Source organism: Dichomitus squalens, assembly GCF_000275845.1.
Source record: "Dichomitus squalens LYAD-421 SS1 unplaced genomic scaffold DICSQscaffold_2, whole genome shotgun sequence".
NCBI classification, from domain to species: Eukaryota; Fungi; Basidiomycota; class Agaricomycetes; order Polyporales; family Polyporaceae; genus Dichomitus; species Dichomitus squalens.
Window position 1 is genome coordinate 1512830 of NW_006766884.1, and position 23441 is coordinate 1536270.

At 54.2% G+C, this 23441-nt stretch overlaps 5 protein-coding genes across 5 annotated transcripts; 3 read left to right on the forward strand and 2 right to left on the reverse strand.

The window, feature by feature from the left end:
- Positions 1 to 2009: 2009 nt before the first annotated feature.
- DICSQDRAFT_98018 (uncharacterized protein) lies at positions 2010 to 4384 on the reverse strand. Its single transcript, XM_007361353.1, has 4 exons — positions 3889 to 4384; positions 3633 to 3823; positions 2649 to 3583; positions 2010 to 2599 (listed from the first exon to the last, which is right to left on the reverse strand). The coding sequence occupies exons 1-3, from the start codon at positions 4160 to 4162 to the stop codon at positions 2882 to 2884; spliced, it is 1167 nt and encodes a 388-aa protein (XP_007361415.1). The 5' UTR covers positions 4163 to 4384; the 3' UTR covers positions 2010 to 2599; positions 2649 to 2881.
- Positions 4385 to 7084: 2700 nt separating this feature from the next.
- DICSQDRAFT_177517 (kinase-like protein) lies at positions 7085 to 8754 on the reverse strand (the record flags this gene model as incomplete). The annotated part of the gene is made up of 6 exons (XM_007361354.1): positions 7085 to 7324; positions 7387 to 7632; positions 7689 to 8195; positions 8247 to 8365; positions 8417 to 8555; positions 8611 to 8754. 6 exons carry the CDS (start codon positions 8752 to 8754, stop codon positions 7085 to 7087), a joined length of 1395 nt encoding a protein of 464 aa, XP_007361416.1.
- A 217-nt stretch (positions 8755 to 8971) lies between these two features.
- Positions 8972 to 16703, forward strand: DICSQDRAFT_177519 (atypical/PIKK/PI4K protein kinase). The gene is made up of 30 exons (XM_007361355.1): positions 8972 to 9133; positions 9184 to 9424; positions 9475 to 9622; positions 9677 to 9823; positions 9873 to 10447; positions 10505 to 10653; positions 10704 to 10851; positions 10908 to 11153; positions 11205 to 11399; positions 11456 to 11599; positions 11669 to 12463; positions 12519 to 12686; positions 12743 to 12851; positions 12903 to 13022; positions 13078 to 13253; positions 13306 to 13505; positions 13562 to 13780; positions 13829 to 13978; positions 14034 to 14179; positions 14237 to 14385; positions 14442 to 14648; positions 14704 to 14881; positions 14932 to 15209; positions 15270 to 15395; positions 15447 to 15710; positions 15763 to 16009; positions 16066 to 16089; positions 16152 to 16159; positions 16212 to 16541; positions 16592 to 16703. Exons 1-30 carry the CDS (start codon positions 9126 to 9128, stop codon positions 16616 to 16618), a joined length of 5922 nt encoding a protein of 1973 aa, XP_007361417.1. The 5' UTR covers positions 8972 to 9125; the 3' UTR covers positions 16619 to 16703.
- A 199-nt stretch (positions 16704 to 16902) lies between these two features.
- On the forward strand, positions 16903 to 21647 carry DICSQDRAFT_132296 (RdRP-domain-containing protein). Its single transcript, XM_007361356.1, has 16 exons — positions 16903 to 17147; positions 17201 to 17633; positions 17695 to 17791; positions 17850 to 18616; positions 18669 to 19109; positions 19159 to 19177; positions 19226 to 19379; positions 19437 to 19849; positions 19903 to 19947; positions 19998 to 20042; positions 20096 to 20185; positions 20248 to 20293; positions 20345 to 20507; positions 20558 to 20591; positions 20663 to 20811; positions 20874 to 21647. The coding sequence occupies exons 1-16, from the start codon at positions 17026 to 17028 to the stop codon at positions 21516 to 21518; spliced, it is 3663 nt and encodes a 1220-aa protein (XP_007361418.1). The 5' UTR covers positions 16903 to 17025; the 3' UTR covers positions 21519 to 21647.
- Positions 21648 to 21705: 58 nt separating this feature from the next.
- Positions 21706 to 23186, forward strand: DICSQDRAFT_143510 (uncharacterized protein; the record flags this gene model as incomplete). The annotated part of the gene is made up of 6 exons (XM_007361357.1): positions 21706 to 21747; positions 21782 to 22132; positions 22193 to 22404; positions 22451 to 22850; positions 22904 to 22998; positions 23138 to 23186. The coding sequence occupies 6 exons, from the start codon at positions 21706 to 21708 to the stop codon at positions 23184 to 23186; spliced, it is 1149 nt and encodes a 382-aa protein (XP_007361419.1).
- Positions 23187 to 23441: the final 255 nt, after the last annotated feature.

The following is a 23441-nucleotide window of genomic DNA, read 5'->3' on the forward strand; positions in this document are numbered from 1 at the left end:
GGTCCCGGGCCCCGCGGCCACCGTCGCCGTGTCCGCGGTCACGATGAACGCCTCTTCTCGTGCTCTTTGTTAGCAAGATACCTCGATCGGTCATGCAGCATACTTGGCTATATGTCTCATGTCGTGCGATTGTAGTACAGCACTCTGCTGAGGAAGACACCTGGGCCTGATACCAAGGAAGCCCGCGACCATAGGCCTCCTTAGCGCATCCTGAACTTTCGCCTCCAAGGACCCTTGGATCAAACGCAAGCTTACACTATGGCCTGTACTCTTCGATGCTCGTCATTGGCCCCGTCGCACTGGAACATTCCCGCCTGTACGTACTTGTTCCATTCCACGTGTTGCTTTAGCTCACTCAGGCACGTATGCTTCTACAGTAGATCTCGAATACGAAGAGAGGGCTTATGGTTACACACCGGATAACCTTGTCACGGCTCGAAGCATAAGTGCACTTCACGAAGTCGGCACTTGCCACTTTACGGGCGCCGAAAGCAAGGCCGTTCCACAGCTGGGGGACCATGCCAAGCACTACTCTCGGACGCAGAGCGTACATGATCAGTCTATTTGATCTCAGTACTGTTTCGGACAACATAGCCTATGCATATATGCTTCTTCCAAATTTCATGGCTGTCCCTGTACCATTCGGGGCTCGCATTCTGGTACGGTGGCTGACCAGACATCACGAGATGCACCGGATATTGCCTAGTGTACGTATAACATCTTGGTCGTTCGGTATGATGGGCTTATGACTTTGTCCCGGGACAGATCAGTCCCAGTCGATGTTCAAGGACATGTCACATACGCGTCTTGCTGCATAGCGGTCATGGCCCGGACCCTCTTGTGCGCTCTTGTGCGCAATAGTCTCCGCGGCTGTAGTCGACAATAGGCACTGACGCCCCACACAATAACGTCCCGTTCGCGGACCCATATCTGAGCTCAAAACGATCGCATGCCCCTTCCTCATGTTTCATATCAAGTCCTCCTGCTGTCCTGGCTACCCCTCATGCTGCCCGAATAGGACGGAATCGAGAGCAAGGGCGACGATCATTACGAGCGCCGCCTCATGGCCAACCTCGATCGGGACTCGTGTGCGCCCCGGAGCCCACATTGACGCTATGTGCGAAGGAACAAGACACTGGCGAGTCCGCGAGCCGTTTCAAGTGTTCCAGGTATGCATGTGTGCTCGCTACTTGCTGATGGTCCGTATGCGCGCGTCGTGCTCTCACAATAGCAAGAGGTCATCAGAGCCGTTCTGGACGCGCGGATGGGCGGTACCGAGGGCCGTCTGTCGCTCCAGCTGTTTCAGCTGGCGAGAAAGGGCCCACACACTGGCGACAAGACCAAGAGGCCGCAATTCTCGGCATCAAAGGGTAGATCATGCTCTTCCGGCGTCGCTGCGCAATGCGACGAGATATTTCGCGCCACAACACCTCAAGCGCGAACGCGGGACCGCTTCAACAGATGAACTAGCCGAGCTGCTAGCGTTGTGTCACAACGATTCCATCTCATTGGGCCTGCACCGGGTGTCATACAGGGTCCAAACTAGAACGCCGCACCGAGTGGTCGCGCTCTCTGTAGCCGAACAAGTGACTGGACAAGCATATTGCACGCCTTCTCTCCCGCCAGCGGTAAAGTTTTAGAGTTACTGCGGGTGCCTCGGAAATCACCCTAAGCGTCATCTACGCAATCTCATTTTCGATCCAAAACGTAGCACACTAATAGTCATGTCCACCACGTCTATGACCTGATGCGTACAGGCATGAGCCGAGACGAGATCCTGTATCTGAACCATGATGGCATCCCATGCTCTAGCTAGCAGGCTACCAGCACGAGGCGAGTTCGTCAGAGATGTATGAGAACAAGACGCGAGATGGAGAAAGACAATAAGACCGCGATCGGGGAAGAGATCGTTTCGGACATACGGCTGCGCTTCCCGCATCGGCCACCCCGGACCACGCTAAATTCATATCGGGCTTTCTACGAGTTGACCAGTTCGGATTGAGTCCGAGGTTAATTGCATCACGCGTACATTTCAATAGCACTACAAAAAAGCTATTAACGTCCAAACGGCCCTGTAGGTGGAAAGTGATCATCTTCATGCGGTCCGCAACTTCGTCCAACATCCGTCTTTGAGTTCCAGAGATCGAGCACGCGGGAACACGAAGCGAGTGAATAACGACCGACAGTCCGCATTGAACGCGAAAATAGCACAGAACGACAGTATGGTATACAGAGCAAGTATCCTGGCAGACTGGCACGCGGTATCTCCGCCTTCTCATGGCAGCTCTTCTTCTTCAGACTACCGCGTGCGTGCGTAGCATACACCATCCTACAACAACTCCCAAGTTATCCAGGTGCTAGCGTAGGCATACGCCGGCGTCGTGTTCAAGACGGCCGGTGCATTACGGCGTCGGGCAGGTCGCCTGGCGCGGGATTATGGTGAGGGTTTGGTACAGGCGTGTCTGGGGAGTGCGAGAGGTGCACGAGGGGATTGGGCGGACGTGGCCGGCCGGCGGTTCGTGTAAGACGAAAGAGTGTCTATGTGAGGGAATGGACTGGGCGCGCAATCGAGCGATATATATGACACAGTGGACAGGACCTATAAAAGGTCAGCGAATGCGAGACAGTGACGGTTGGAGCGGACGTACTTCTTCGAGGTCTAGACTTACACACATCCAACATTTGAATTAGAATAAGATTAGCAGATGAACGTCGAAAGTGAGTCGATGGTAGTGGGTGGGTTATTAGGAGTACGACGTCCGGGATTGGGCACAGACGACGATGAGAGGTGCGAGCACGAAGGGGCACGAGGGAGTGTAGGTCATGTTGGAGCCGATCGTGACAGGCCGGTCATAAGGGGGCAAAATGGAAATCCACTGCGTTACTTGCTGACGTTACGGCGAGCGGGACAAGGCCCCGCCTCCGAGGCGCGGTAGCTGATGCCAGGGTCGGACAGCGAGTGTCCCAGCCGCCGTGCCGTGCGCTGCCGCCCGCGGGGAGGGTCCCGGGCTCGAGCCTGAGCTTTCGCCTTGACTAGCAGTACGTCTTCGTCCTCGTCCTCATCGTCGGCCAAGCACATGCGGTCCTCGTCAGGGTCCGCAAGGGTCGACTCATCCTCCGTCATGCACGCATCCGAGTCGCTGTCGCAGTCAGAGGCGGAGTCGTACTCATGGTCGCTATCGCTATCGTTGTAGTCACAGTACGTGTGCACGCGACGCCAGTAACGCCCGAGGAACAGCTTGATGTCGTCTCCCATCTTGAGATACTCGACATTGCGGGCCAGACCGTCCCAGGTGAGGTCGCCGTTGTCCAGCGCCTCCTCCATGAAGGACGTTGACCCAAAGTAGATGTAGTGAATGATGTGATGGAAGGAGGCGGGGTCGGGAACAGGCAGATGAATGACAGGATGCGTACACGTCGACGAGGGGAGAATGCAAGGGAAGCGAGGAGGAGAAGCTGCAGACTGATGCGGTAGACCTGGCAGGGCGTCCGTCGGTGTCTCCATTGCGAGGTCGAACGGCGATGCTCCGCTTAGCAGACCCCTAAAGAGCGCGGAGTGCGCACACAGGTAGTCCATGTGCAACTAGCAAGGACGTTAGGGCCATATAAGTGCGCAAGACTAGGTAACCAACCTTCATGATCATCCGTCGCGGTCGTACAGACTTACGAGTAGGACTCTGCCCCGCAGCCGAAGGGGACGCGTCCTCCAACCCGAAGGACTCAGCGCTCATCTCGGCGCTGATACCCATATCCCGGAACGCATCGCAGACACCTGCAGATGCTTGCGTCTTGTCGGAAGGTGATTCATGGTCTAATGAAACAACTACATAAGAAAAGCGAAGATGTAAGGCGACGCGGCACTCTCGAATGTAGGGTAGAGGGATGTACCAATCGTGCAGTCGGATGTCTCCGGCCTGCTCCAGTAGTGGGGTGCCAGGCGGCGGAGCTGGTCAATGATGTACTCGAGCGGAACGTCGGCGAGAGCTGGGGGCGGGAACGGGCGGGGGACAAAGGGAACGTGATACATTGCACGGCGGATCGGCGCCAAAGAAGGATAGGGGGAGGACAAGGCACCAGAGGTCCGGGCGAGGGAGGCCAGACGAGCAGAAGCGGAATGGCTTATAGGTGTGTGGACGAGGCTGCTATTGTCTGCCGGAGACATGTTTTCGGAAAAGGTATGTTGTGGAAGTGGATTGAGAGGAGGCGCCACCTGATTAGGAAGCCTTGCGCCGGAGGTGAGGCGTGCTAGGAGGGGCTCCTAAGATCACTGGTCAATTGTTTCGACTCGGGGCTTCGCCCAAGGACAAAGAATGCGAACGGAAAGTGAATGTTCCGCAAAGTCGGGGAAAAGAGGAGAGTGGAAGAACGAAGAAAGCCCGCTGTGGCGGGAGACAAGCTGGTCGATTAGCAGGGCGATAGAAGGATTTATAGAGCAATACGGAGTGATGCAACGCAACCTCGCAACAGACCCGTCGACGACAAGACGGACAGAGAACTTCCAAGTCCAGCAGATCTTCTCGATCTAGCCGCACCCGACCACTGTGTTCTTTTGCGCTCCGCTGGAATTTCCCTCGTCCCGCCTCTCCGTGCCCGAGTCCGTCGCCGCATCTGCGTGGGCGCTGTCCCAGCGTTGCCTTGTTCCCGAGCTCTTATTGTCTTTCGCTTTCCTGTTCGAGAGCCTCGTGTCCAACGCGTGCTCGCATCCAAGATCTCCCCCTGCCCACCATACATCCCTGTCGCCGGCTGCTTCGGACACCCATCACGATCTGCTGACTCGCAGACGTCCCAGGTCCACATCGCCCGCCCTTCCACCTCCCCCGTCACCAGAACATCCAAATCAGACGCTGCCATGAATCACAAGTCTTCTCAGATCATGCGGGGTTGTCGCGCTATTGCCTGCCATCACCAATGCAGGCCACAGCTTCGAAGAGAGAGACCTGACTAAGACTAGGGGATCGTTTCCGTTGATCTCACCTTGTATCCGCTTCTGCATTGTCGACGCCGCGGATAGCCTCGTGCCCACATCCACAAATTCATTTCGGCTCGAGCTCCTCCACTGTCTGCCCCGCCATCCACAGCTGCAGTCCAGGTCTCGCGTACCAGAACCCACGGCACAAGACTCACATACCTCAATCAAGATGCGCAGCAACCGCTCGTGCCGGCTGATCATGGACTAGTCAACGTTCCTATTAGAACTCGCTAGGGTCCCCGACCATAGACGCATAGCTAACGGTGAATCCATCGGAGCTAGGACAACACTATCGACACCTAGAACACACAGGCAAACGTTAGCATCGATTCGGATGTCCCTCAAGCACGTAAACCTCGGATACATTGTTGATGCTGCGTCCCGACCGTCGCTAGCGGTACGCCAACACTCACAGTACCACCGGAGCGTCTGCTAGACTTATGACTCTTGCGCGTGCTCGGGTTGATCCGAGTTGCTTTAAGCAACACCATCCATCCTTCTCCCGTCTCACGAAAGAACAAAGGGAGAGCAGTTGAGTGGACTTCTTCGAGGACGGTGAGAAAAACCAGCGCAATGGAGAGCACATTTTCTCAACAATCGGCCGTCCTGCTAATCACCGTGATGGCTGAATGTCATAGCACAGGAATAGTCACCGAGCGTCTCGCACAATCATCCTTAGAGGCCGAACACAGTTATACACATACGGTTGTGTTGGGTACGCGCACTTGCCGCGTAAGCCACCGACAGATTGTAAGATAGTCTGCCGGCGTCTAGTGCGCAACATCACAGACCAGCACAAGCAGCATCATAGATGTTCAGCTCACGAGGTCGCGGCTTCGTGATTATCGACGTTGATTGTCTTTGCGACAGCGACACAGCAGAGGAGCCGAGTCGCACGTTGCGCGTCATGTCACAGGCGTCGAACGGGTAAATGTTCCCCAGGTCTGCTTGGGCGACCCTGTCGCGTAGAGAAAACAATAAAGCTCGACCTTCGCGGCATCAAGATGTCACGACCAGCATCGGGCTGTCTATCAGGTTCACACCGTATCCCAGAGAAGCTCCGGAAGCGCGACTACAGTATCTGCCGATGTGCCGCAGTACTTCTCCCGGCGGACGACAGTAAGAACGGATGAGGGGAGCCGGTTCGTCGGCTAGACGTACTGTAAAGCGCGGAAGTTGGCGGGGCGCAGGAACTTGGCATGTCCCAGAAAGGCACCTTTCGTAGACGCTTATGTGGTCGAGTGGCTGCTGGCAGTCTCCATTCCACGGGTCAAGCTTTCAAGGGGTGACCACAGCCAGGTTCTGCTCGCAATATGTCGGCATGGCGCTGTACGCTGCCATAAGGTACCCAAATACCACGGCGCTCGATAGCTGTCCCCTTGCGCCACACGAGGAGAGGGAGACAATCTCCGCGCCCAACTGACACGCACAGGGTCTGGACAGTCCGAAGACCCATGGGGTAACACGTACACGGCGGCGCGAAGCACGTTGCGTCTGTCCCGCGAATCAAGAGGGTCGTTAATTATTCCAGCCAGTGCCACGGTCCAGATACCTCGAACCAGCGGCGGTGACTCCGCATAACGTTGTACGAAAAGGGGGCTTTCCGAACGACAGACTCGACAATCACCATGCGGGATTGGCCCACATGGCGAGTGCATCGGGACGTATGTGGGAGAACAATGGAACTGTTCTGTCGCCGCCGACCGACGACGCCATTTCGAATTCGTGCGAGTGCGTCGCCGTTGCGTAACTTGCCACAATGGGGCGCTGAATCGGCGCAACAGTGTCTTGGAAGGCCGCCACCGACCACATCCACAGTGCCACGCCACTTGCGCTCCCAGGAAGATTGTTATCAGACAGAACTTTGAAGTGTAAGGGAGGACGAGGCTTAGCACTAGGAGTAGCATACGTCGCAGAGGATAAGCTCTGGCTCTCAGGGAAGTCATCCTAGAGTTACGCAAGTCAGTGCAGCTTGGGACGTGGAGAAGTGCCGAACTAACTATTCTCGATATATGAGAGGATTCGAAGGTCGGGAACCCGGGGATTGTACAACGTGTAGCACTCGGAAGTATGGGAATGGGTGTGTGGGACGGCCTCGACGGATTGTGCATGCTGCTACGCTGCGCTTCCCGCTTCGGCTTGAGTAGTACTTGGAGCGCGGTGAATCGTCTCAGATGCCTCCTTTTCGACACGCTGCCGCTTCCGTGCGCGTTCGGCGTCTGCCCTGATTTCGTTGAATTCCAGTAGAGGAGGGGGGCGTTTCAGCTTGAGCTCAGGGAGCTTGCGCTGTTCGGGCAGTGGTCTGGAATGTACCTCCTCGCGAGGGTCCGGGATAGGGTCGGGTACGAAGGGTGCCTAGTTGCGATTTGAGAGTCAGCCATCACGTCGGTTGCAGTCAACTGCGAAGAAGGACGTACGGGATCTACTCTCAATGCGATCCGGTTCCACCTGATGTCCTTGAAGAGAGGGTGTGATCGGAGTTCTGCATTGATCATGGAGCCGTTCGGGCGCGGCGTCGACAGTGCGCCAAAGCGTTTGTCGAGGTCGTACATGAATGCATTCTGAAAGAACTTTGCGATGGCTGAAGGCACTGGCCGATTGTAATGGATCTTCTGTGCTGTCACGCTCTCCTGAATCTTCGTAACCCCGACTCCGTTAAAGGGCTGCACGGGCCGTCAGAATCTCGGGGTCAGTGGTTCGGCGGGAGACGAGGACTCACAAGGGCGTTCATGAGCATGTCGAAGAAAGTCACGGCTGCCGCCCACCAGTCGACCGCATACCGGGATTCACGCGAGCCCATGTTCTTGGCGAGCGCTTCTGGGCTCATGAAGGAGATGGTGCCTATGTGGTCGGTCCACTCCGTGCGTTCGTCGATGTATCGCGAGAGTCCGAAGTCGGTGATCATGGCATACCCATCCGCGCCGATAAGAACATTGTCAGTCTTGATGTCTCGATGGATGATGCCCTGGCTATGGAGAAACTCGATTCCCAGGATGATGTTGGAGTAGTAGAAGAGGGCGTCGTGGAGGTGGAGTCCACCAGTGCGCTGGACATGGTCCAGAAGCGTTCCACAGGGAGCATACTCGAGCATCAGGTATGTGTTCCGAACATCAACGTACGCGTCCAGGAGACCTATGATGAAGGGGTTCCAAGGAAGCTTGCTCAATATTCGACGCTCAGCGTGCTTCTTGGCGGCGGCGATGTCTCGATCCCAGCAGTCATCATTCTAGGCCAAGAGTGAGCAGCGCCACAGAGGTAAATACTTCAGAACACGCACTCTTTCCGTGTCGCGGAATATGCGCTTTGAGATGGTTTTCATAGCGAACACCGCACCGGATTCTGGGGTGGTACGGCTCTTGACTTGGGCGAGGTAGACTTCGGCCCAACCTCCATCGCCTGATAGAGATAGTAAGTGTGCAATACATGAGCGGTATGTGAGAAACAAACCTAGCATCCTCACACACTCCAAATCACTCAGGTTTACTCTGGAGACTTTCGGGATCACGTTAGAGTCTAAGCTCTGTGCCGGTGGCGTCGAGGGAGTCGGTTTACGTTGTCTTCGTGATGTTCCGTCTGCCCTGTCGAGCTGTTGAACATGTAGTCAGTGGATAAAGTGTAGCTCTTCCCATTTTAGGGCACACCTTTACTCTTGAAGAAGATGCTATAGGGCTATGCAGACGTTGTGTGCGAGAGATCTGCCCCGGTTTCTTGGCTGTCGCAAAACCGCCATTCTTCCCAGCTTGTTCCGAGAAGTGGTAAGGGGTAGCCTTTTTTGCCACAGGCATATCTGAGGGATGTTTCTGGTAGGTACCGTAGGGGGTTGTGGTGAAGGTGGATGGAAGGCTGTTGAGAGTGGCGGTCGCATTCAAGTTCACGACGCGCACAATAAAGTAGCCACCGCGGTCACGTGTAACATTGTACCTTGATCGGCCCGGTCCATTCAGCGCCCATTGATTCGCTGCATCGGCTCACTACGTTAAGACAGCCTTTCCTCCGTCCCCTCGAGCTCTCTGGCTTCGCCTTCTCCAGCAGCGACTCATTACTCCGAATTATAGCCGTCTGGTTATAATATACCTGCATTTGTGATCTTGCTGGACTGAGGACATCCTTGTCTGCTTGGCTTTCCACCTTGTTAACAAGTCATCTCTATCCAATAATGGATCAGTACGTCCATTTGTTGGATCTGCGTACAGTCTTTCTTACCACCAAAACAGTCTTGAGCTCAACATTCGACAGCTCACTCTGTCTGACCTCGCCGAGAGTATTGGAGAGGTCAAGGGCGAAGGTGCCGATGCGGACGACGTCGTGTCTGCCATTGACCTTATCACATCAAGAGTTGAGACCCGACAGCTTTCCAAGGCTTCTGACGAGCAAGATAACCTCCCTGACGGCTATTCTCTCAACGGGGACTCCCACGAAAACGGTGAAGCGGTAGCAGAAGAGAGGGTATTCATGGTGAGTAATCAAGCTGCCACGCCTTCATCTCGTCGCCTGACACTCTCCAGTCGAACTCGCGGGTGCAATGCAACATTGGTTTTGCAGAGCTTGCCATTAACATGCCACACTCGCACGTCAAAGACACAGTCCCTGTCCTCGTCGATATCCTGCGTGATGTCCCATACATTGATTTTGACCGCTGCCTCTCGTGGGATGGTATGTTTCTGTACGGCTTCTGCGTGGATATAGTCACGCTGAGATCTTCTCTAGAATGGGCTATGCCTGATCAGCTGGTCTCTACCACCGTGACTGCTCTGCTTAAGATCGCAAGTGCTCATCCTGAGTATAGACAAGTTACTTTCGACGCCATCACGAACCTTGTGAAGGAGATTGTCCCTAGATTCCAGACTGAAGACTGTGAGTGGTCACTGTTAGTATACGCCACCATGCTAACTATGAACCCCAGCCTTTGACGTCCTGTCCCAATACGCTCCTGCTTTTCACGGACTATACAGAGCTGTCATCTCTATTCCCTTCGACTGGTCTCCCGAGGAATGGCGTTCTCTCGCCGAACCCCTCAACCAGCTCTTCTTGCCAGACACCATTGAGCGCCTCAACAAGCTCCCTATCGAGGCTCTGAGTGGATCCGGCGAGGATGTGGAGAAGATCACCTACGTTCAAACCCTCGTCTCTCGGTACATCTCTTGCGGCCGTCCCCTCACCGGTTACTTCATCGTTTGCTGCGTCATTGAGGCGAAATGGACGATTCTCGCGCAGGCTATGAGCCGGACGTACTCGACAAAGGACATCGACGTGGCCCCCGCGCCGCAAGAGGCCGCAGCGGCCAACATTGCCTGGCAGAAGTTGTTGAAGTATCATGAACCAGGAAACGGCTTCACAGAAGAGAGTCAGAGGGTCCTTTTGCGAACGACTATGCGGAACGTTTTGCACATCTTCGCCACGCTGCTTGTACTGATTCAGGAGATGGACTCGGATCCGGCCGATGATAGCTACGCATGGGAGACCATGTCTGAAAGTCTGGTGCGTCACTTGGCAGAATAATCTCACTAGTACAACGTCTGACGGTCTACCACGCAGAAACTTGCAGCCGTGTGCTGTGCCGCTCTGGACGAGTTGGATCCAGGTCTCTATGAACGCTTGAAGACACTTCTCAGTTCGGAGTCCCCCATTGTCGACAGCATGGTTCAGGAGGCTGCGCTAAAGTCGACCTCTATCCTCGTCCGGTGGTCGGTCTACAGCATTAGCCGGTCGGTGTACTCGACTGATCCTGTTATAGCTTCCCAGACATTGCCGCCCCTATGGCCAACCACCTGCGACGCTTCGTCACCTCACCGCTGTCGATTTTCGAATTTGAGTTCGCGTCCACTGCGCGTACGCCATCGTCTCTATTGGCCGCTGCAAGATGTCTTTCACTCTGCATCGACGTGGGTGGTGGTTCTCTATATGTCTACGTTCTATGTTGATATCAGCTATGCCACAGCTTGCTCCGGGAGACGACCTCATCATGTCTTACATGTACTCTCTGTTGAATTACATTGCAGCGACCAGCAAGGATATCTTCGAGACATCAAGCATCATTATGAACCTTGCGGACGTTCCCGACCTGTCCACTTTGCACTCTGTCGAGACCGGGTTGAGAGGCCTGTCGGAGGACGAGAAGCGTACGGTCGGCATCAGCACAATCTCAGTTGCATCGCGCCTCGCACTCGAGAACAAGAACGAGGAGGTCTGTCATCAATCTTATGTACGAGATGATTGCGATATAACACCTTGACAGGTTACCCGTTTGACCATCTCGATGCTGCTACAACGGATGCGAGCCGCGGAGCCAACGGTGGAGGCCGCGATTGCGTACAATCTCGTTGACTTGGCCCTCATTGCGCCTCAGAGCGCTTTCGTCGATATCATACGTGCCTTCTCTTCAATCAATCGATCCGCAAACCTCGATGACACAAGGTTCTCAAACAATATGGTACGGCGTCTTTTCTATTGCACCATAGTAAATCGTCACTAAATAACTCTTTGCAGGTTCTTGCAGCACAGACGAGACTCGCGAAAGAGCTGAGGGGCCGCCCAGAGCTTTACCAGCTCTATCTGACAGAGCTACTGACCCTGTTTGCGGACAAGGGCGTCGCCATCCAGAACGCTGCCATATCAAATCACCATGCTAAGGTCCGTCGACCCCAAAAAGAACCTTACGCCTCGTGCACGCAGCTATCTGACTTTGACCTCCTTACGCAGCTAGAGGAGATGTCGGAGCAGCTCGCTTCCCTTCTTCTGCCCATCGACGCCCTCCTCAGCCACGAAGACTTCGAGATTGGCCCAGACGCCTCGTACAATGTCGTCACGCTCTTCCGCAACATGTGGTTCCTCTGCGCCCTCTTCGGCTTCACAGCCCCAGCGACCCGTACACCCACCGCGATGGAGTGGCGCCAGCCCGCGCTCGCGCGCATTGCCACGCGCACTCCGCCAATCGTCCTTGAGGAGGCGCATGACACGATCGTAAGCGACCTCGAGTACAACACAGTCATTCGGCAAGAGTATGTCGAAACCGTCATCGCCAAGCCCCGGGCGCTGCTCACAAAGCATATCCCGCTCCGTGCGAGCGAAGTGCGCTACCTCCTGCCAGGGCAGGTGCTCTTCCTCCTCGCCATGCACGACGTTGAGAGCATGCGGGCCGCCGCCGGCTGCCCATCGTCACTCGTCACGTACTTCGTCAACAAGGGCATCAACAAGAACACCGGCCTGTTGCAGTGCATGGAGGCTGTTGCAGAGAAGGTCATCAGGGGCGCGATCTCTGACCTGAACGGCCAGGCGGCGAAGCAGGCGCTGCCGAGTGGATTGTCGATGGAGCTCCGCGCGCTGCTTGTGGCGAGCACGCATCGGATCCTCAAGGCGCGGGAGATCGCTGCGCGGTACTTGAACAGGCTGATCACGTCGTTCCCTTCTCTCATGTGCGACCCGCCGTTGGTGTTCGCAATCCTTGAGGTATTGACGCTGCTGCGCCGCGCAACGGAGAACGAATTCTTGGATGAGGTGTGTGGGAATGCTAGCGCACTACTTGACAAGCTGATGACGGCCTGGACTGCAGGACAACCCGACATACACCTACTACTCCGACCGTGCAGACTTCACGCTCCAGCTTACCGATAACTACGAGGCGCGGAACCAGATGCTTTCCCAGCTTCAGCGGGAAGCGAGCACGTGGTTCGAGCTTGCGCTCAGCAGAGCTCCCATTGAGCTGCACTCGACACTTCAGGTAAGAAATGTTGCATGGTGGCTGGACACTCCGGTGTTTCTGAAAGCAATATCCAGAAATACCTGGCGACGGTCCCGAACTCGTCGCTCATGGAGTCCTGCGAGCTCGGAGCGTCAATCGCCCTCAATTGGGCGAAGGCAATCGGTCCGATCGAAAGAAAGCTTGGTAAGTTCGCAAAATACTTAGGTATACCCCGTGTCTCACTTTCTCCAACAGCGTCCCTGTCCTCTATGTCAATCTTCAAACCCGACCGCGCGAAGACCCTAGCAAACCAGCTAGCGTCTAAGGGATACTACACGGGCGAAGCAGCGGGCTTTAAGTTTGGTCGTGCTAGCGGTGATTGTGGCATATATCAAGTCGTTTCCATATCGCTGATAGATCACCTTGTTAGGACTGGATGGATTGGATGATCCGTTGTCCTTCGTGCCGAAGCGAGAGATCACGCTGCTCAAGAAGCGGATTGCGGATGCTATCACCTCGATCCGAGACAAGACGAATACATTGACGGTCGCGGATCTCAAGCGCCTCCTGTTCCGTGCTGCATCGACTCTCATTTTCCTCGAAGAGGTGACTTAAATATGTACAATCTCCTGTTCACGGGGTTTGACACTGGCTGTAGTGGGACCACGATTTGGCACACTACCTTGTGGCTCTACCATTCGAAGCATTTACCCAGGCCTCCATCTCTGCCGGCATCGAGTGCTGGTCCTGGGTAATTGCAGAGAAACCCACTTTTGAGGTCACTCTCATGTCGGAAATCGCCGCAGCTTGGGATGCCAGCATCAAACATGGTAAAGGCATGTTTTCCAAGAGCCAGAAGTGAGTTCAGCACGCCACCTCTGCTCGTCTTCTTGCTCAAGCCTGTCGTGTTATAGTTACGTTGATCCGTTTTTGCAGGAAGTACAGTACAGCCCGACAGACAAAGCTACCATAGACCGCCTCACAAGAACCGCTGCAAGACTGATCACTCCTCACGGGCTCATCCTCCAGCTTCTGTTCAGCAGGTTGCAAGCTGCGAGGTATCGGAGACCTGGATTGATGCTGCTATTTCAACGGCTAGCCCTTTCCTCCGCTCGCGCGCACGAGACCATGTCGTGAGTACACGTGGTGATCTGTGATGTCCTCTATTGAATTCCCCGCAGAACGCATCCCCTGGCTCGCGAAGCTCGCTTCTCATTCCTACTCTTCGGGTTCGAAGTACTCAAGAGCTCATTTCTTGACGTCTTCTGTGAACACCAGCTGCGAACCAGTCTCTATAACGCAGCCTATTCTTGGTTCGCCGTGCGGCCACAGTAGGTCTTTGCCTATTTCGATGCCTCAGGCGAAGAGATTGACCGTGTTTACCAGATGGTCGTATGGCTCGAATCGAGTGCAGGTCGACGCAGATATCAAGTTGTTGTCTGAGTTTCTATCCTATCTGCAAGCAGACTCGATCAGGGGTTATGCGCCCATTTCGAGCCTTGCGCCAACGCATGCCCCAACTCAGGCTCCTTGTATGTGCTTTGCTCTAAGTACCGGAATCGTCAACCTCAACCGAACATTACTCGCAGACTATATCGCCGCTCTCAAGAATCTAGGACTGCCTCTCAGGCTTCTGGTTGAGAATGAAGTATTCCGCTTGACTGTCTGGGGCAATCCCGTCAACGATACAAAGCGGGGACAGGACCACATATGTCTTGTAGAGAAAACGATGCTAGACGTGGGTCGCACTCTGTTACGATGATTGCTGATTGCGCATTGACGACGATCGTACAGAACGCTTGGACAGCTGCCATCCGCAGAACTTGGAACATCGACCCTGCTATCGCCGTCTACATGGCTGAGCGATTCAGTCAGCCAGCAGTGCAGACTGCCGTTAGTAGCCTAGTGCGGTCGAATACTCGAGACGTTCTGGACGTTCCCGAAGGCCTTCACTTCCTTGTAACCGAAAGCCTTGGCGCGAGTGTTCAACGCGATCTAAGGGTATGTTGCATTTGTTGTCTTCACTTGAGATGAAGCCGACTAGAGTGTACTTCAGTACCTACTCCTCTGGGCCCCTGTTCCTCCAGTGCTCGCTATCACCTTCTTCGAACGCCGCTACAACAACCATCCTCAGTTGTTACAATATGCTCATCGGGTACTGGAGCAACATCCCGTGGACTTGACGTTCTTCTTCGTTCCGCAAGTCGTACAGGCCCTTCGATACGATGATCTGGGTATGTGAGGGCGCTGGACCCTGCCGAAAGCAAGTTGACCATTTTGTCAGGCTACGTCGCACGCTTCATCTTTGAGACCGCAAAAATCTCGCAACTTTTTTGTCATCAGATCATTTGGAACATGAAGGCCAACTGCTATAGGGATGACGCTGGGGAACAAGAGGACCCGATGAAACCTACTCTGGACCGGATGACTGATATGGTTGTCGACTCGCTGTCGGGCGAGGCGCGTGCGTTCTACGATCGCGAATTCGGCTTTTTCAACGAAGTTACCTCTATCTCGGGCAAGCTCAAGCCCTTCATCAAGAGGACGAAGCCGGAGAAGAAGGTACGTAACTGACTTCATTATGACGAGCTGGAAGGAGATATATCTACTTGTGACCCATAGGCAAAGATCGACGAGGAAATGGCTAAGATCGTAGTCCAAGTCGGTGTATACCTTCCGAGCAATCCGGACGGCAAGGTCATCGACATCGATAAGAAGTCCGGACGACCGCTCCAAAGTCACGCGAAGGCAGGTCTCCAGTGAGCGTCTTCCCTAACTAATGCTGATTGCAGATAATAGGCGCCCTTCATGGCTACCTTCAAGGTGCGCAAGGAGCGACTGGTCGTCAAGGGCTCTTCCGACAATATTCTGGATGCGGATACCCAAGGCCAGGAGGAGACCGAGGAGTATGACATCTGGCAGCAGGCTATTTTCAAAGTCGGAGACGACTGTCGTCAAGACGTTCTCGCTCTCCAGGTCATAGCGATGTTCAAGAACATATTCACGAGTGTTGGACTGACCCTCTACGTCTACCCTTACCGCGTGACGGCCACTGCTCCTGGTGTAAGTTGCCACCACACACTCCAGTGATAATCGCTGACTCGTAGCACCATAGTGTGGTGTCATTGATGTGGTGCCTAATGCAACATCTCGTGATGAGATGGGTCGAGCGAAGGTCAATGATCTCCTCGATTTCTTCGTCGCCAAATACGGCGGAGAGGACACGGTGGAGTTTCAGAAAGCTCGCCTGAATTTCATTCAATCCATGGCGGCCTATTCTGTGGTGTGCTACATCCTGCAGGTCAAGGATCGCCACAACGGGAACATCATGATCGACGGAGAGGGCCATATCGTCCACATTGGTAGGCGCTCAAATATCCCTCTGTTCAAGGCACATCGTTGATTCGTCTCGTTGCAGATTTTGGCTTTCTATTTGACATAGATGAGTCCTGGCACATATGGCGTTGGGATATTGGCTGACATTCTCTCTTGTGATCTCTCTACGTCCTGGAGTGAGTCGCTTCGCTATTGATCCTACTAACCGCCATTGACCACGCGACGCAGGGTGTCAAATTTGAGCCGAACTCTTTCAAGCTCACGCACGAGATGGTTGTCCTCATGGGCGGACGGACCTCGCAAGGTTACCAACTCTTCCAACAGTTGACAGTGAAGGCGTTCTTAGCTATACGGCCGCATGCCGATCAGCTTGTCAGCACGGTACAGCTGATGCTTGACACTTGCCTTCCATCCTTCAAGGGGGAGCCCACGATCCGTAGGCTCAAGGAGCGTTTCGCGCTGCACTTGAATGAGCGTCAAGCAGCGGAGTACATGATGTCTATTGTGAGGAACGCGTACGAGAACGTGCGGAGCACTGTGTATGACGAATTCCAGAGGGTACGTGCATCGAATTCATTGCATTGAAACCCATCTCACACCTCGTATAGCTCCAAAATGGCATACCATACAAGTAGGCGAGATGTGTTGCGATGGGCTCCGAGAAATTGTCTTGTTCATGTTTATTGGTAGTAGCAGTATATATCTCATAGGTCTCAGGGACGGTAGTAGTAGGGATGATTTTAGCGCCCAACGCGAGGGCTATGTTAGCGCGCGAAGTTGAGAAGTGTCCGAAGGACGATCACTTCGGCTTACCGCAGCACAACATGCTACCCTCTCCAGGTCCGCGAATTCGGATTTTCACTACTTTGCTTGTGCGCTTTGCACACGCCACCCGCCACTCTTTGGGTAGGAGCCACTGGTGCTCGCGTGTCCCACCCGCCCTCTGTCTTACAAGCTCATCACTTCCAGTCTCGCTCGCCACTGAGATCCCCGCTTCCTCTTTCTCAAGCTGCGATCGCCATCCTTGATCTGAAGCTATAGAATGAATATTGAGCTCGCGGACGTGTCCTTCGAAGCTAGCGAGTGGGATGTAAAGCGAGCCTTTGGTGCCATCCTTCACGGCGAAGGTTTCTACAATGCATCTGACCCAAAGTCGCGACCCATGTGAGTGTCCAGGACACCAAGAATCGGCCGTCGCTTGCACTCACCCGTCGTAGCAACTTCAAGGTCTCACTGAACCCTGGCCGCGGTGGCGTCCAAAATAATGGCTCGGGAGAGCTGATCCTGCCTAATCGCAAGTTGGGTGATAAACTCCTGAAATGGGTGTACGAAGATCACAACCCGGTCCTCGTACTCGGACGAAAGATCAGGCTTTTCCGAAGTAAAGATCGACCCAGCCGGAGCTTGCAGGAGACGCTCGATAAAACTCCATATCTCGATCCTGCCCTCGAAGAGAAACGGGAAGAGAAGCTCAGAAAGCTTGACATGGGCTTACATGTCGATAAACTCCAGTTTGGCGTGTTCTATCGTCACCCGCAAGATCCTATGACTGCCTCTCGGATATTCTCTCGCGAGTTTGAGTGGGGCCACCGGAATAAGGGAGCGGGAATGATGTGGTTTGAATACGATCACAAGCTCATCCGCATCCAGGTTGGTACATGTCCATTACAGGGCGCTCCCAACCATGTACATACGTGCTGATGACGCGCAGCTTGGGGACAAGATGACCGAAGAAATCGGCTCCAACGTCGCTATCACCTTCTCAAACATTCGACGAATGGCTATAGGTATGGATTATGGCAATCCATGTGAGCACCCTGGTTCTCATCGCTCCCTGCTGCGTTGACGAGCGAACACCTGTCTCAGTCATTGTATTTGAGCTGTTGACGCCTCCGATGCTCGAACGCGAGCGCTTCAACCGCACAAGGACCGGCGAGGATTGGCGAGACCAACGCAAGTTTAGGCAAAGGCTCAGCAGTCTCAACGACGCCCACGCAGTTGTAGCTCCGTACGCGCACCACATCCGCCTCATCCTCCATTCGGAGCAAGACATCCTCACATTCGCGGAGTTATGCACTGTGGCCGATCTCAAGAAGCCGTTCTGGATCAACGTCGAATCTTTCAACAACGGCTTCTTTTCGCCGAAACAACTCCATCTATACCACATTTGGGTTTCCAAGTTTGCTTGGCCCGTTGCCTTCCAGCTTGAGTCCCTTCTCCACAATGGCTTACTACACACTGAGGATCTTCTCAAGCACTTCCGGAGCCACATCGAGAAGCTCTGTCGAGACTATCCCGATGATGCAGGCGACATCCTTCGTGACTTCTCCGAGGCGCTTCGTACCAAGGCTCCTCTAGATACTTACATGGACTGCTTCCGTCGCGTTACGCCCGGTACGGGAGGACAGAAGTGGGGGACACTTCGCAGCGACGGTCAGATGACGGAGCGGGCGCGGGACTCTGGAAAGTTCAAATGCTATCACGTTACATTCACTCCTACCCGTATCCTCCTCGAGGGACCTTACGTGAGCCAAAGCAATCGTGTCATCCGACAGTTCGCCGGGTACGAGGACCACTTTCTCCGTGTCGACTTCCGCGACGAGGATCGCCTACAGTACAGATGGGCACGAGAGGTAAGTGTTGTAGCCTTCCCCCCAAATCACCGCACAGCTGACGATATCGGAGGTTGATGGTACGACACTCCTGGAAGAGCGCGTGGGTGGCACGCTGAAACACGGCTTCGACCTCGGAGGGCGCCACTTCGAGTTCCTCGCATATTCACAATCCGCTTTGCGCGAGCACGCGGTGTGGTTCATGAACCCCTTCGATCACCCAACACGAGGTTACGTAGACGGACAACGCATCCGCGACAGCCTAGGCGACTTTTCCAAGGTCATCGACGCGCCGTCGAAGTATGCCGCACGTCTCGCTCAAGCGTTCACGGCAACGGACCCATCTGTGTCTATTTCACACGACCAGTGTGAGGAGATGTCTGACATGGGCGAAGAACCGTACCTGTTCACCGACGGAGTCGGCACCATCTCGCCCAAGCTGGGCGATATGATCTGGGAGGCCTTGTGTACAGCGAAAGAAGATCTCCGGCGCCATGAGCGCAAGCCCTCCGCGGTAAGTGGAATATTGTAGTGCATGGCGCTGGACGCTTACTTTGCCCCAGTATCAAATACGGTACCTAGGTGAGCCCCTCGAAGACGGCCATGTACTAATACTGACGATCACTCTAGGATATAAAGGTATGGTGGGTATTGACGAACGACTTGAGGGTGTCAAGATGCGCCTCAGGCCGTCCATGAATAAGTTCGACGCCCTTGACAAGGACGTTGCGCCAATTGAGATTGCACGCTGGTTCGACAACCCGGGAACTTCATATCTGAACAGGTCAGTCCTTCCCGAGATGTCGCTTCCAATATATCTGTCCTAACATAGATAATGTAGGTCACTCGTCATGATCCTCGAAGACCGCGGAGTGGACAAGGCAGTGTTCCAGAAGCTGCAAGACAAGGCGGTGGAAGCAGTGGTCACGGCGTCCGACTCCATCGATGGAACCGTCACATTACTCAAGACGCACAACATCGGGCTCAGTCTCGGACTGCCGTATATTCTCAGAGGCCTTAAGGCTATCGGGATGGGAATGAAGGAAAAAGAAGTGACCACCGGAACCCTCAATGATACCTTCCTCTACAGTCTGATTGGATATGCTCAAGCCCACATTCTGCGCGACATGAAGCACAGTGCCAGGATACCGATTCCGGACAGCTATCTCCTTGTGGGTTTGGCAGATGAAGGGCCTGCGTATGAGGCGGAGGGTGTGCAGAACGTCTTCTGCCTCAAGGAAAACCAAATCTTCGGTACGTAAGCCATGAATCTACTTCCCGCCTGATCATCTGATATGCTCGTGAAGCTTGTGTTCAGAACGAGACGGACGATGAACCAACTTACCTTCAAGGTATGGCATCGTTTACATAACAGCAACTTGTCAACCCAACGTGGCCGTAGGCGTAGTGGTGATTTCTCGTAGTCCTGTCGTCCACCCCGGAGATGGTGAGTACTCGTACCACCTATCAGTGCGACGCATGTCTCTCATCTTCACGTAGTTCAGCGTGTATATGCTATTGGCAAGCCTCCCGATGACAAGGTCTGCTTCTTCCGGAACCTTAGGAACGTGGTAGTTCTCCCCTCCGTTGGTGCGTTTCCTCAGCGTGTCTGTCCAATGGACCCAACTTACTTGCCTTGCACGTCTTGACAGGGAAGCGTTCGCTCGCTTCTATGTTAGGTGGAGGTGATCTTGATGGGTAAGGACTTACTACTCTCCTTTGGAGCGTCTCGAGTTCATAGTTGTACAGGGACCTCTACTCCGTCATCAAATATAGCCCCTTGCTGCCGACCGAGCATGCAGACCCTGGATCATATGAACCTGTAGGTACTAAGAGACTTCCAGATGGACGGCAAAGCACTGTGGACGATATCTGCGATTTCGTCGTAGAGTATCTCAACTCCGACGTTTTGGTATGTCGTTGTATCTTCAATGGATACAGTACGTTAACGCAGATTTATAGGGTCTCCTTTCCGATCGACACCTGATAATTGCGGGTGAGTACCTTGATCTGGCTGCTGTGTTCTTCATAGGGCGCGCCAAGTTGACGTGTCCGATAACTGCTCAGACCAATCGCGAGAGGGAACAAACGACCCGGCTTGCCTAGATTTGGCTCAATTGTGTAGTCAAGCCGTCGACTACCCAAAGAATGGAATCCCGGTGGATATTCATGATTCTCCTCGCCTATTGATTCGTTTCAAGCCAGACTGGAAGATGGTAGCCTTTCCCCTCCCTTTGCAACCCATCTTTCGCTTATCTCGGCTTTCTCCTTTGTCTAGGCCGAAGACAACGACCCTCGCGACACAGACTACTACTTGTCCCCTCGAGCGCTGGGAGAATTGTTCCGGAGCATCACAATCCCGAAGCCCAAACCATCTGCTGAGTCTTTCCCCAACCCTGATGGGCCCAAGATTGTATCAAAGCCTGCGAAGAGAGAACCGCCACTCTCAGATGTCATCTCCTTGGCGCTGAAGCCATTCATCGAGCGGCAGCTGCACTTCTACGAGAATTCCGACAGGAACGTGGCCGATATGAGGGGCCTTTTCCTCCGCTACGAGCAAGAGCTACGGTACATCTGTGTCACACACGCTCTCTCCGATGCCCCGGACATACGGCTGCAGGAAGAGGAAGTTGCGATTGGGACAATCCTTGCGAACTGCTCCCAGCATCGCTGGAGAACCGACCGTATGCATCGCATGCGCATGCACGCGGGAGAACTTGCTCGGGAAATCAAGTACAAGTTATATCACCCCTCCGACGTCTTGAATCCGGACCAAGGCGAGCTCCTCTACGGTCTGTCGCAGGCGTGGCTTGCGTGGGACTTTGGGACGAGGAACAGCTCCGTGTTCGGCGCGCGGAGCTTTAGTCTAGTCGCTCTAGGGGTGGTACTGGATACCCTGTCGAAGCTGGGTGGCATTCCGTGACGTTTCTGTATTGCATGTTGTAGCCTCGATGAGTGTGTGGCATCTTCTGATTTGTATGTGTATGATGTAGTGCAGTATTGAGTCCCTGCAGATCAATGTAACCCTATGCTATGGTCACCGTGTTACCCCGCACTCTTCCACCGACCACGATGTCGGGTCACGTCGTGCGTTCTCGCCATCGACTATCATGGACTACCCTTGGGATTTGGAGAGTCAGTTTACTGGGGCTGTATGTGTTTTCAGTCTGTTGTCATGCTGCCAAGATCGGCCCTCGTGAGTTCTCCTCGCTGTCCTCCAAGGCCATGGCTTCCCTAGTCGCATCCCCCGACCCGTTGCGCAATGTCGACCCTTCCAACCCCCAGTCGCATTTGTCGCGAATACTGGTCCCACGACCGCCGGATACGGAGAACAACACCATGGTCCGGAAGTACATTGTTGACACGATGAAGAAACTGAACTGGCACGTCGAGGAGGACACCTTCAATGACACCACACCATACGGCGTGAAACATTTCACGAATGTGATTGCTACGAAGGACCCGCAGGCCCCCCGACGTGTCATTTTAGCTGCACACTTTGATAGCAAGTTCTTCGCGGCATATCCGCAAAACCAGGCGAGTGCTCGGGATTGTTCGGGCTCGTTGAAGTATGCTTGCTGACGTGTCAGGTAGTAGTTTCTTGGTGCTACGGACTCCGCGGCACCCTGTGCATTCATGCTGGACCTCGCAGAAACGTTAGATCCTCTACTGAACGAGCGAATGGCACGATTAGAGAATGGCGAGGAGGATGACGAGGATGTGGCTGAGACTACGCTGCAACTGGTATTCTTCGATGGGGAGGAGGCGTTCAAGGATTGGACCGCTACAGACTCGATATACGGCGCGAGGTATGTTAACCTTACCAGGCTGTTCCGCATCTTAAAACGGAAACAGACACTTGGCACACAAGTGGTCTACGACCTACATCGCTCCTCATTCAAAACGAAGGTTACTGCCGGCTTCGACTACGGAGCTTGGGACGATTGAGCACCTCATCTTGCTTGATCTACTCGGGGCACCCCACCCACAAATTCGATCTTCCTTCGTCGACACGGCCTGGCTCCATGACGCTATCGCGTCAGCAGAAAGGCGACTCGCAGATAGTGGCGCATTCGCATACGAGAAGGATGGCATCAAAGCGGTCGAGACGTTCAGGCCGTTTTTCGTCCCCCGTGAGGGTCCTCAGTTCAACTTTGGTGGGATCGAGGATGACCACATACCCTTCTTGAGGCTTGGTGTGGACGTGCTGCACATCATCGCCAGTCCGTTCCCACGAGTATGGCATACCCTCAAGGTAGGTGTCCGAAAGATGCCAGACAGATGCAAGGCTGAGACAACACTGCCCAGGACGACGCATCTGCTCTGGATATAGCCACGATGCGGCGCTGGAATCTAATCCTTCGTGTGTTCATGGCGGAATACCTCCATCTCCGACCTGCGGAGTTGACCCGCGACGAAGTTTCCAGGCCACAACTTCATTCAGCCGACGAGCTGGTAAGCAGGCATCGCTACCAAGTCGATCCAGGCTAATATCATTTCAGTAGCTGACTCTCGGGTAAAGTAGTCAATCGTGGTGACCAGGATAGACTACTTCATTGGTGCCTTAGAGCAAGGCCGTATGCAATTGTAACTCGATGAACTGCCACAGGATCGTACAAGGTGGCTGTGCTGTCACGCGCAGTAGCAGCCAGTCAACGTAAGCTTGCGAGTGTTGCTTCTTGGACGCCTAGTCTGTGGATTCCACTACGAGTGTTGCGGGTGACGGTGGAGATGGGTGATTCACTCTAAGAGAAGAGTCTTATAATGCTTAATGAGGGCCGTTGCATCCGCTGCGACCTGTAGCGCAGCCACGGTGACTTGTCAGCAGCCAAGTAGGGCATGTAAG

Excerpts from the sequence above, each read along its gene's own strand:
- DICSQDRAFT_98018 (XM_007361353.1), bottom strand. The coding sequence starts at position 4,162 with ATGTCTCCGGCAGACAATAGCAGCCTCGTCCACACACCTATAAGCCAT. Across the intron at positions 3,824-3,888 it reads GACATCCGACTGCACGATTG|TTGTTTCATTAGACCATGAA; the intron begins GTACATCCCTCT and ends TTTCTTATGTAG. Across the intron at positions 3,584-3,632 it reads CGCGACGGATGATCATGAAG|TTGCACATGGACTACCTGTG; the intron begins GTTGGTTACCTA and ends CGTCCTTGCTAG.
- DICSQDRAFT_132296 (XM_007361356.1), top strand. The coding sequence starts at position 17,026 with ATGAATATTGAGCTCGCGGACGTGTCCTTCGAAGCTAGCGAGTGGGAT. Across the intron at positions 19,380-19,436 it reads GGAACTTCATATCTGAACAG|GTCACTCGTCATGATCCTCG; the intron begins GTCAGTCCTTCC and ends TAGATAATGTAG. Across the intron at positions 20,812-20,873 it reads TCAAGCCAGACTGGAAGATG|GCCGAAGACAACGACCCTCG; the intron begins GTAGCCTTTCCC and ends TCCTTTGTCTAG.
- DICSQDRAFT_177519 (XM_007361355.1), top strand. Across the intron at positions 10,654-10,703 it reads ACCTCTATCCTCGTCCGGTG|CTTCCCAGACATTGCCGCCC; the intron begins GTCGGTCTACAG and ends ATCCTGTTATAG. Across the intron at positions 15,210-15,269 it reads GGACGAAGCCGGAGAAGAAG|GCAAAGATCGACGAGGAAAT; the intron begins GTACGTAACTGA and ends TGTGACCCATAG.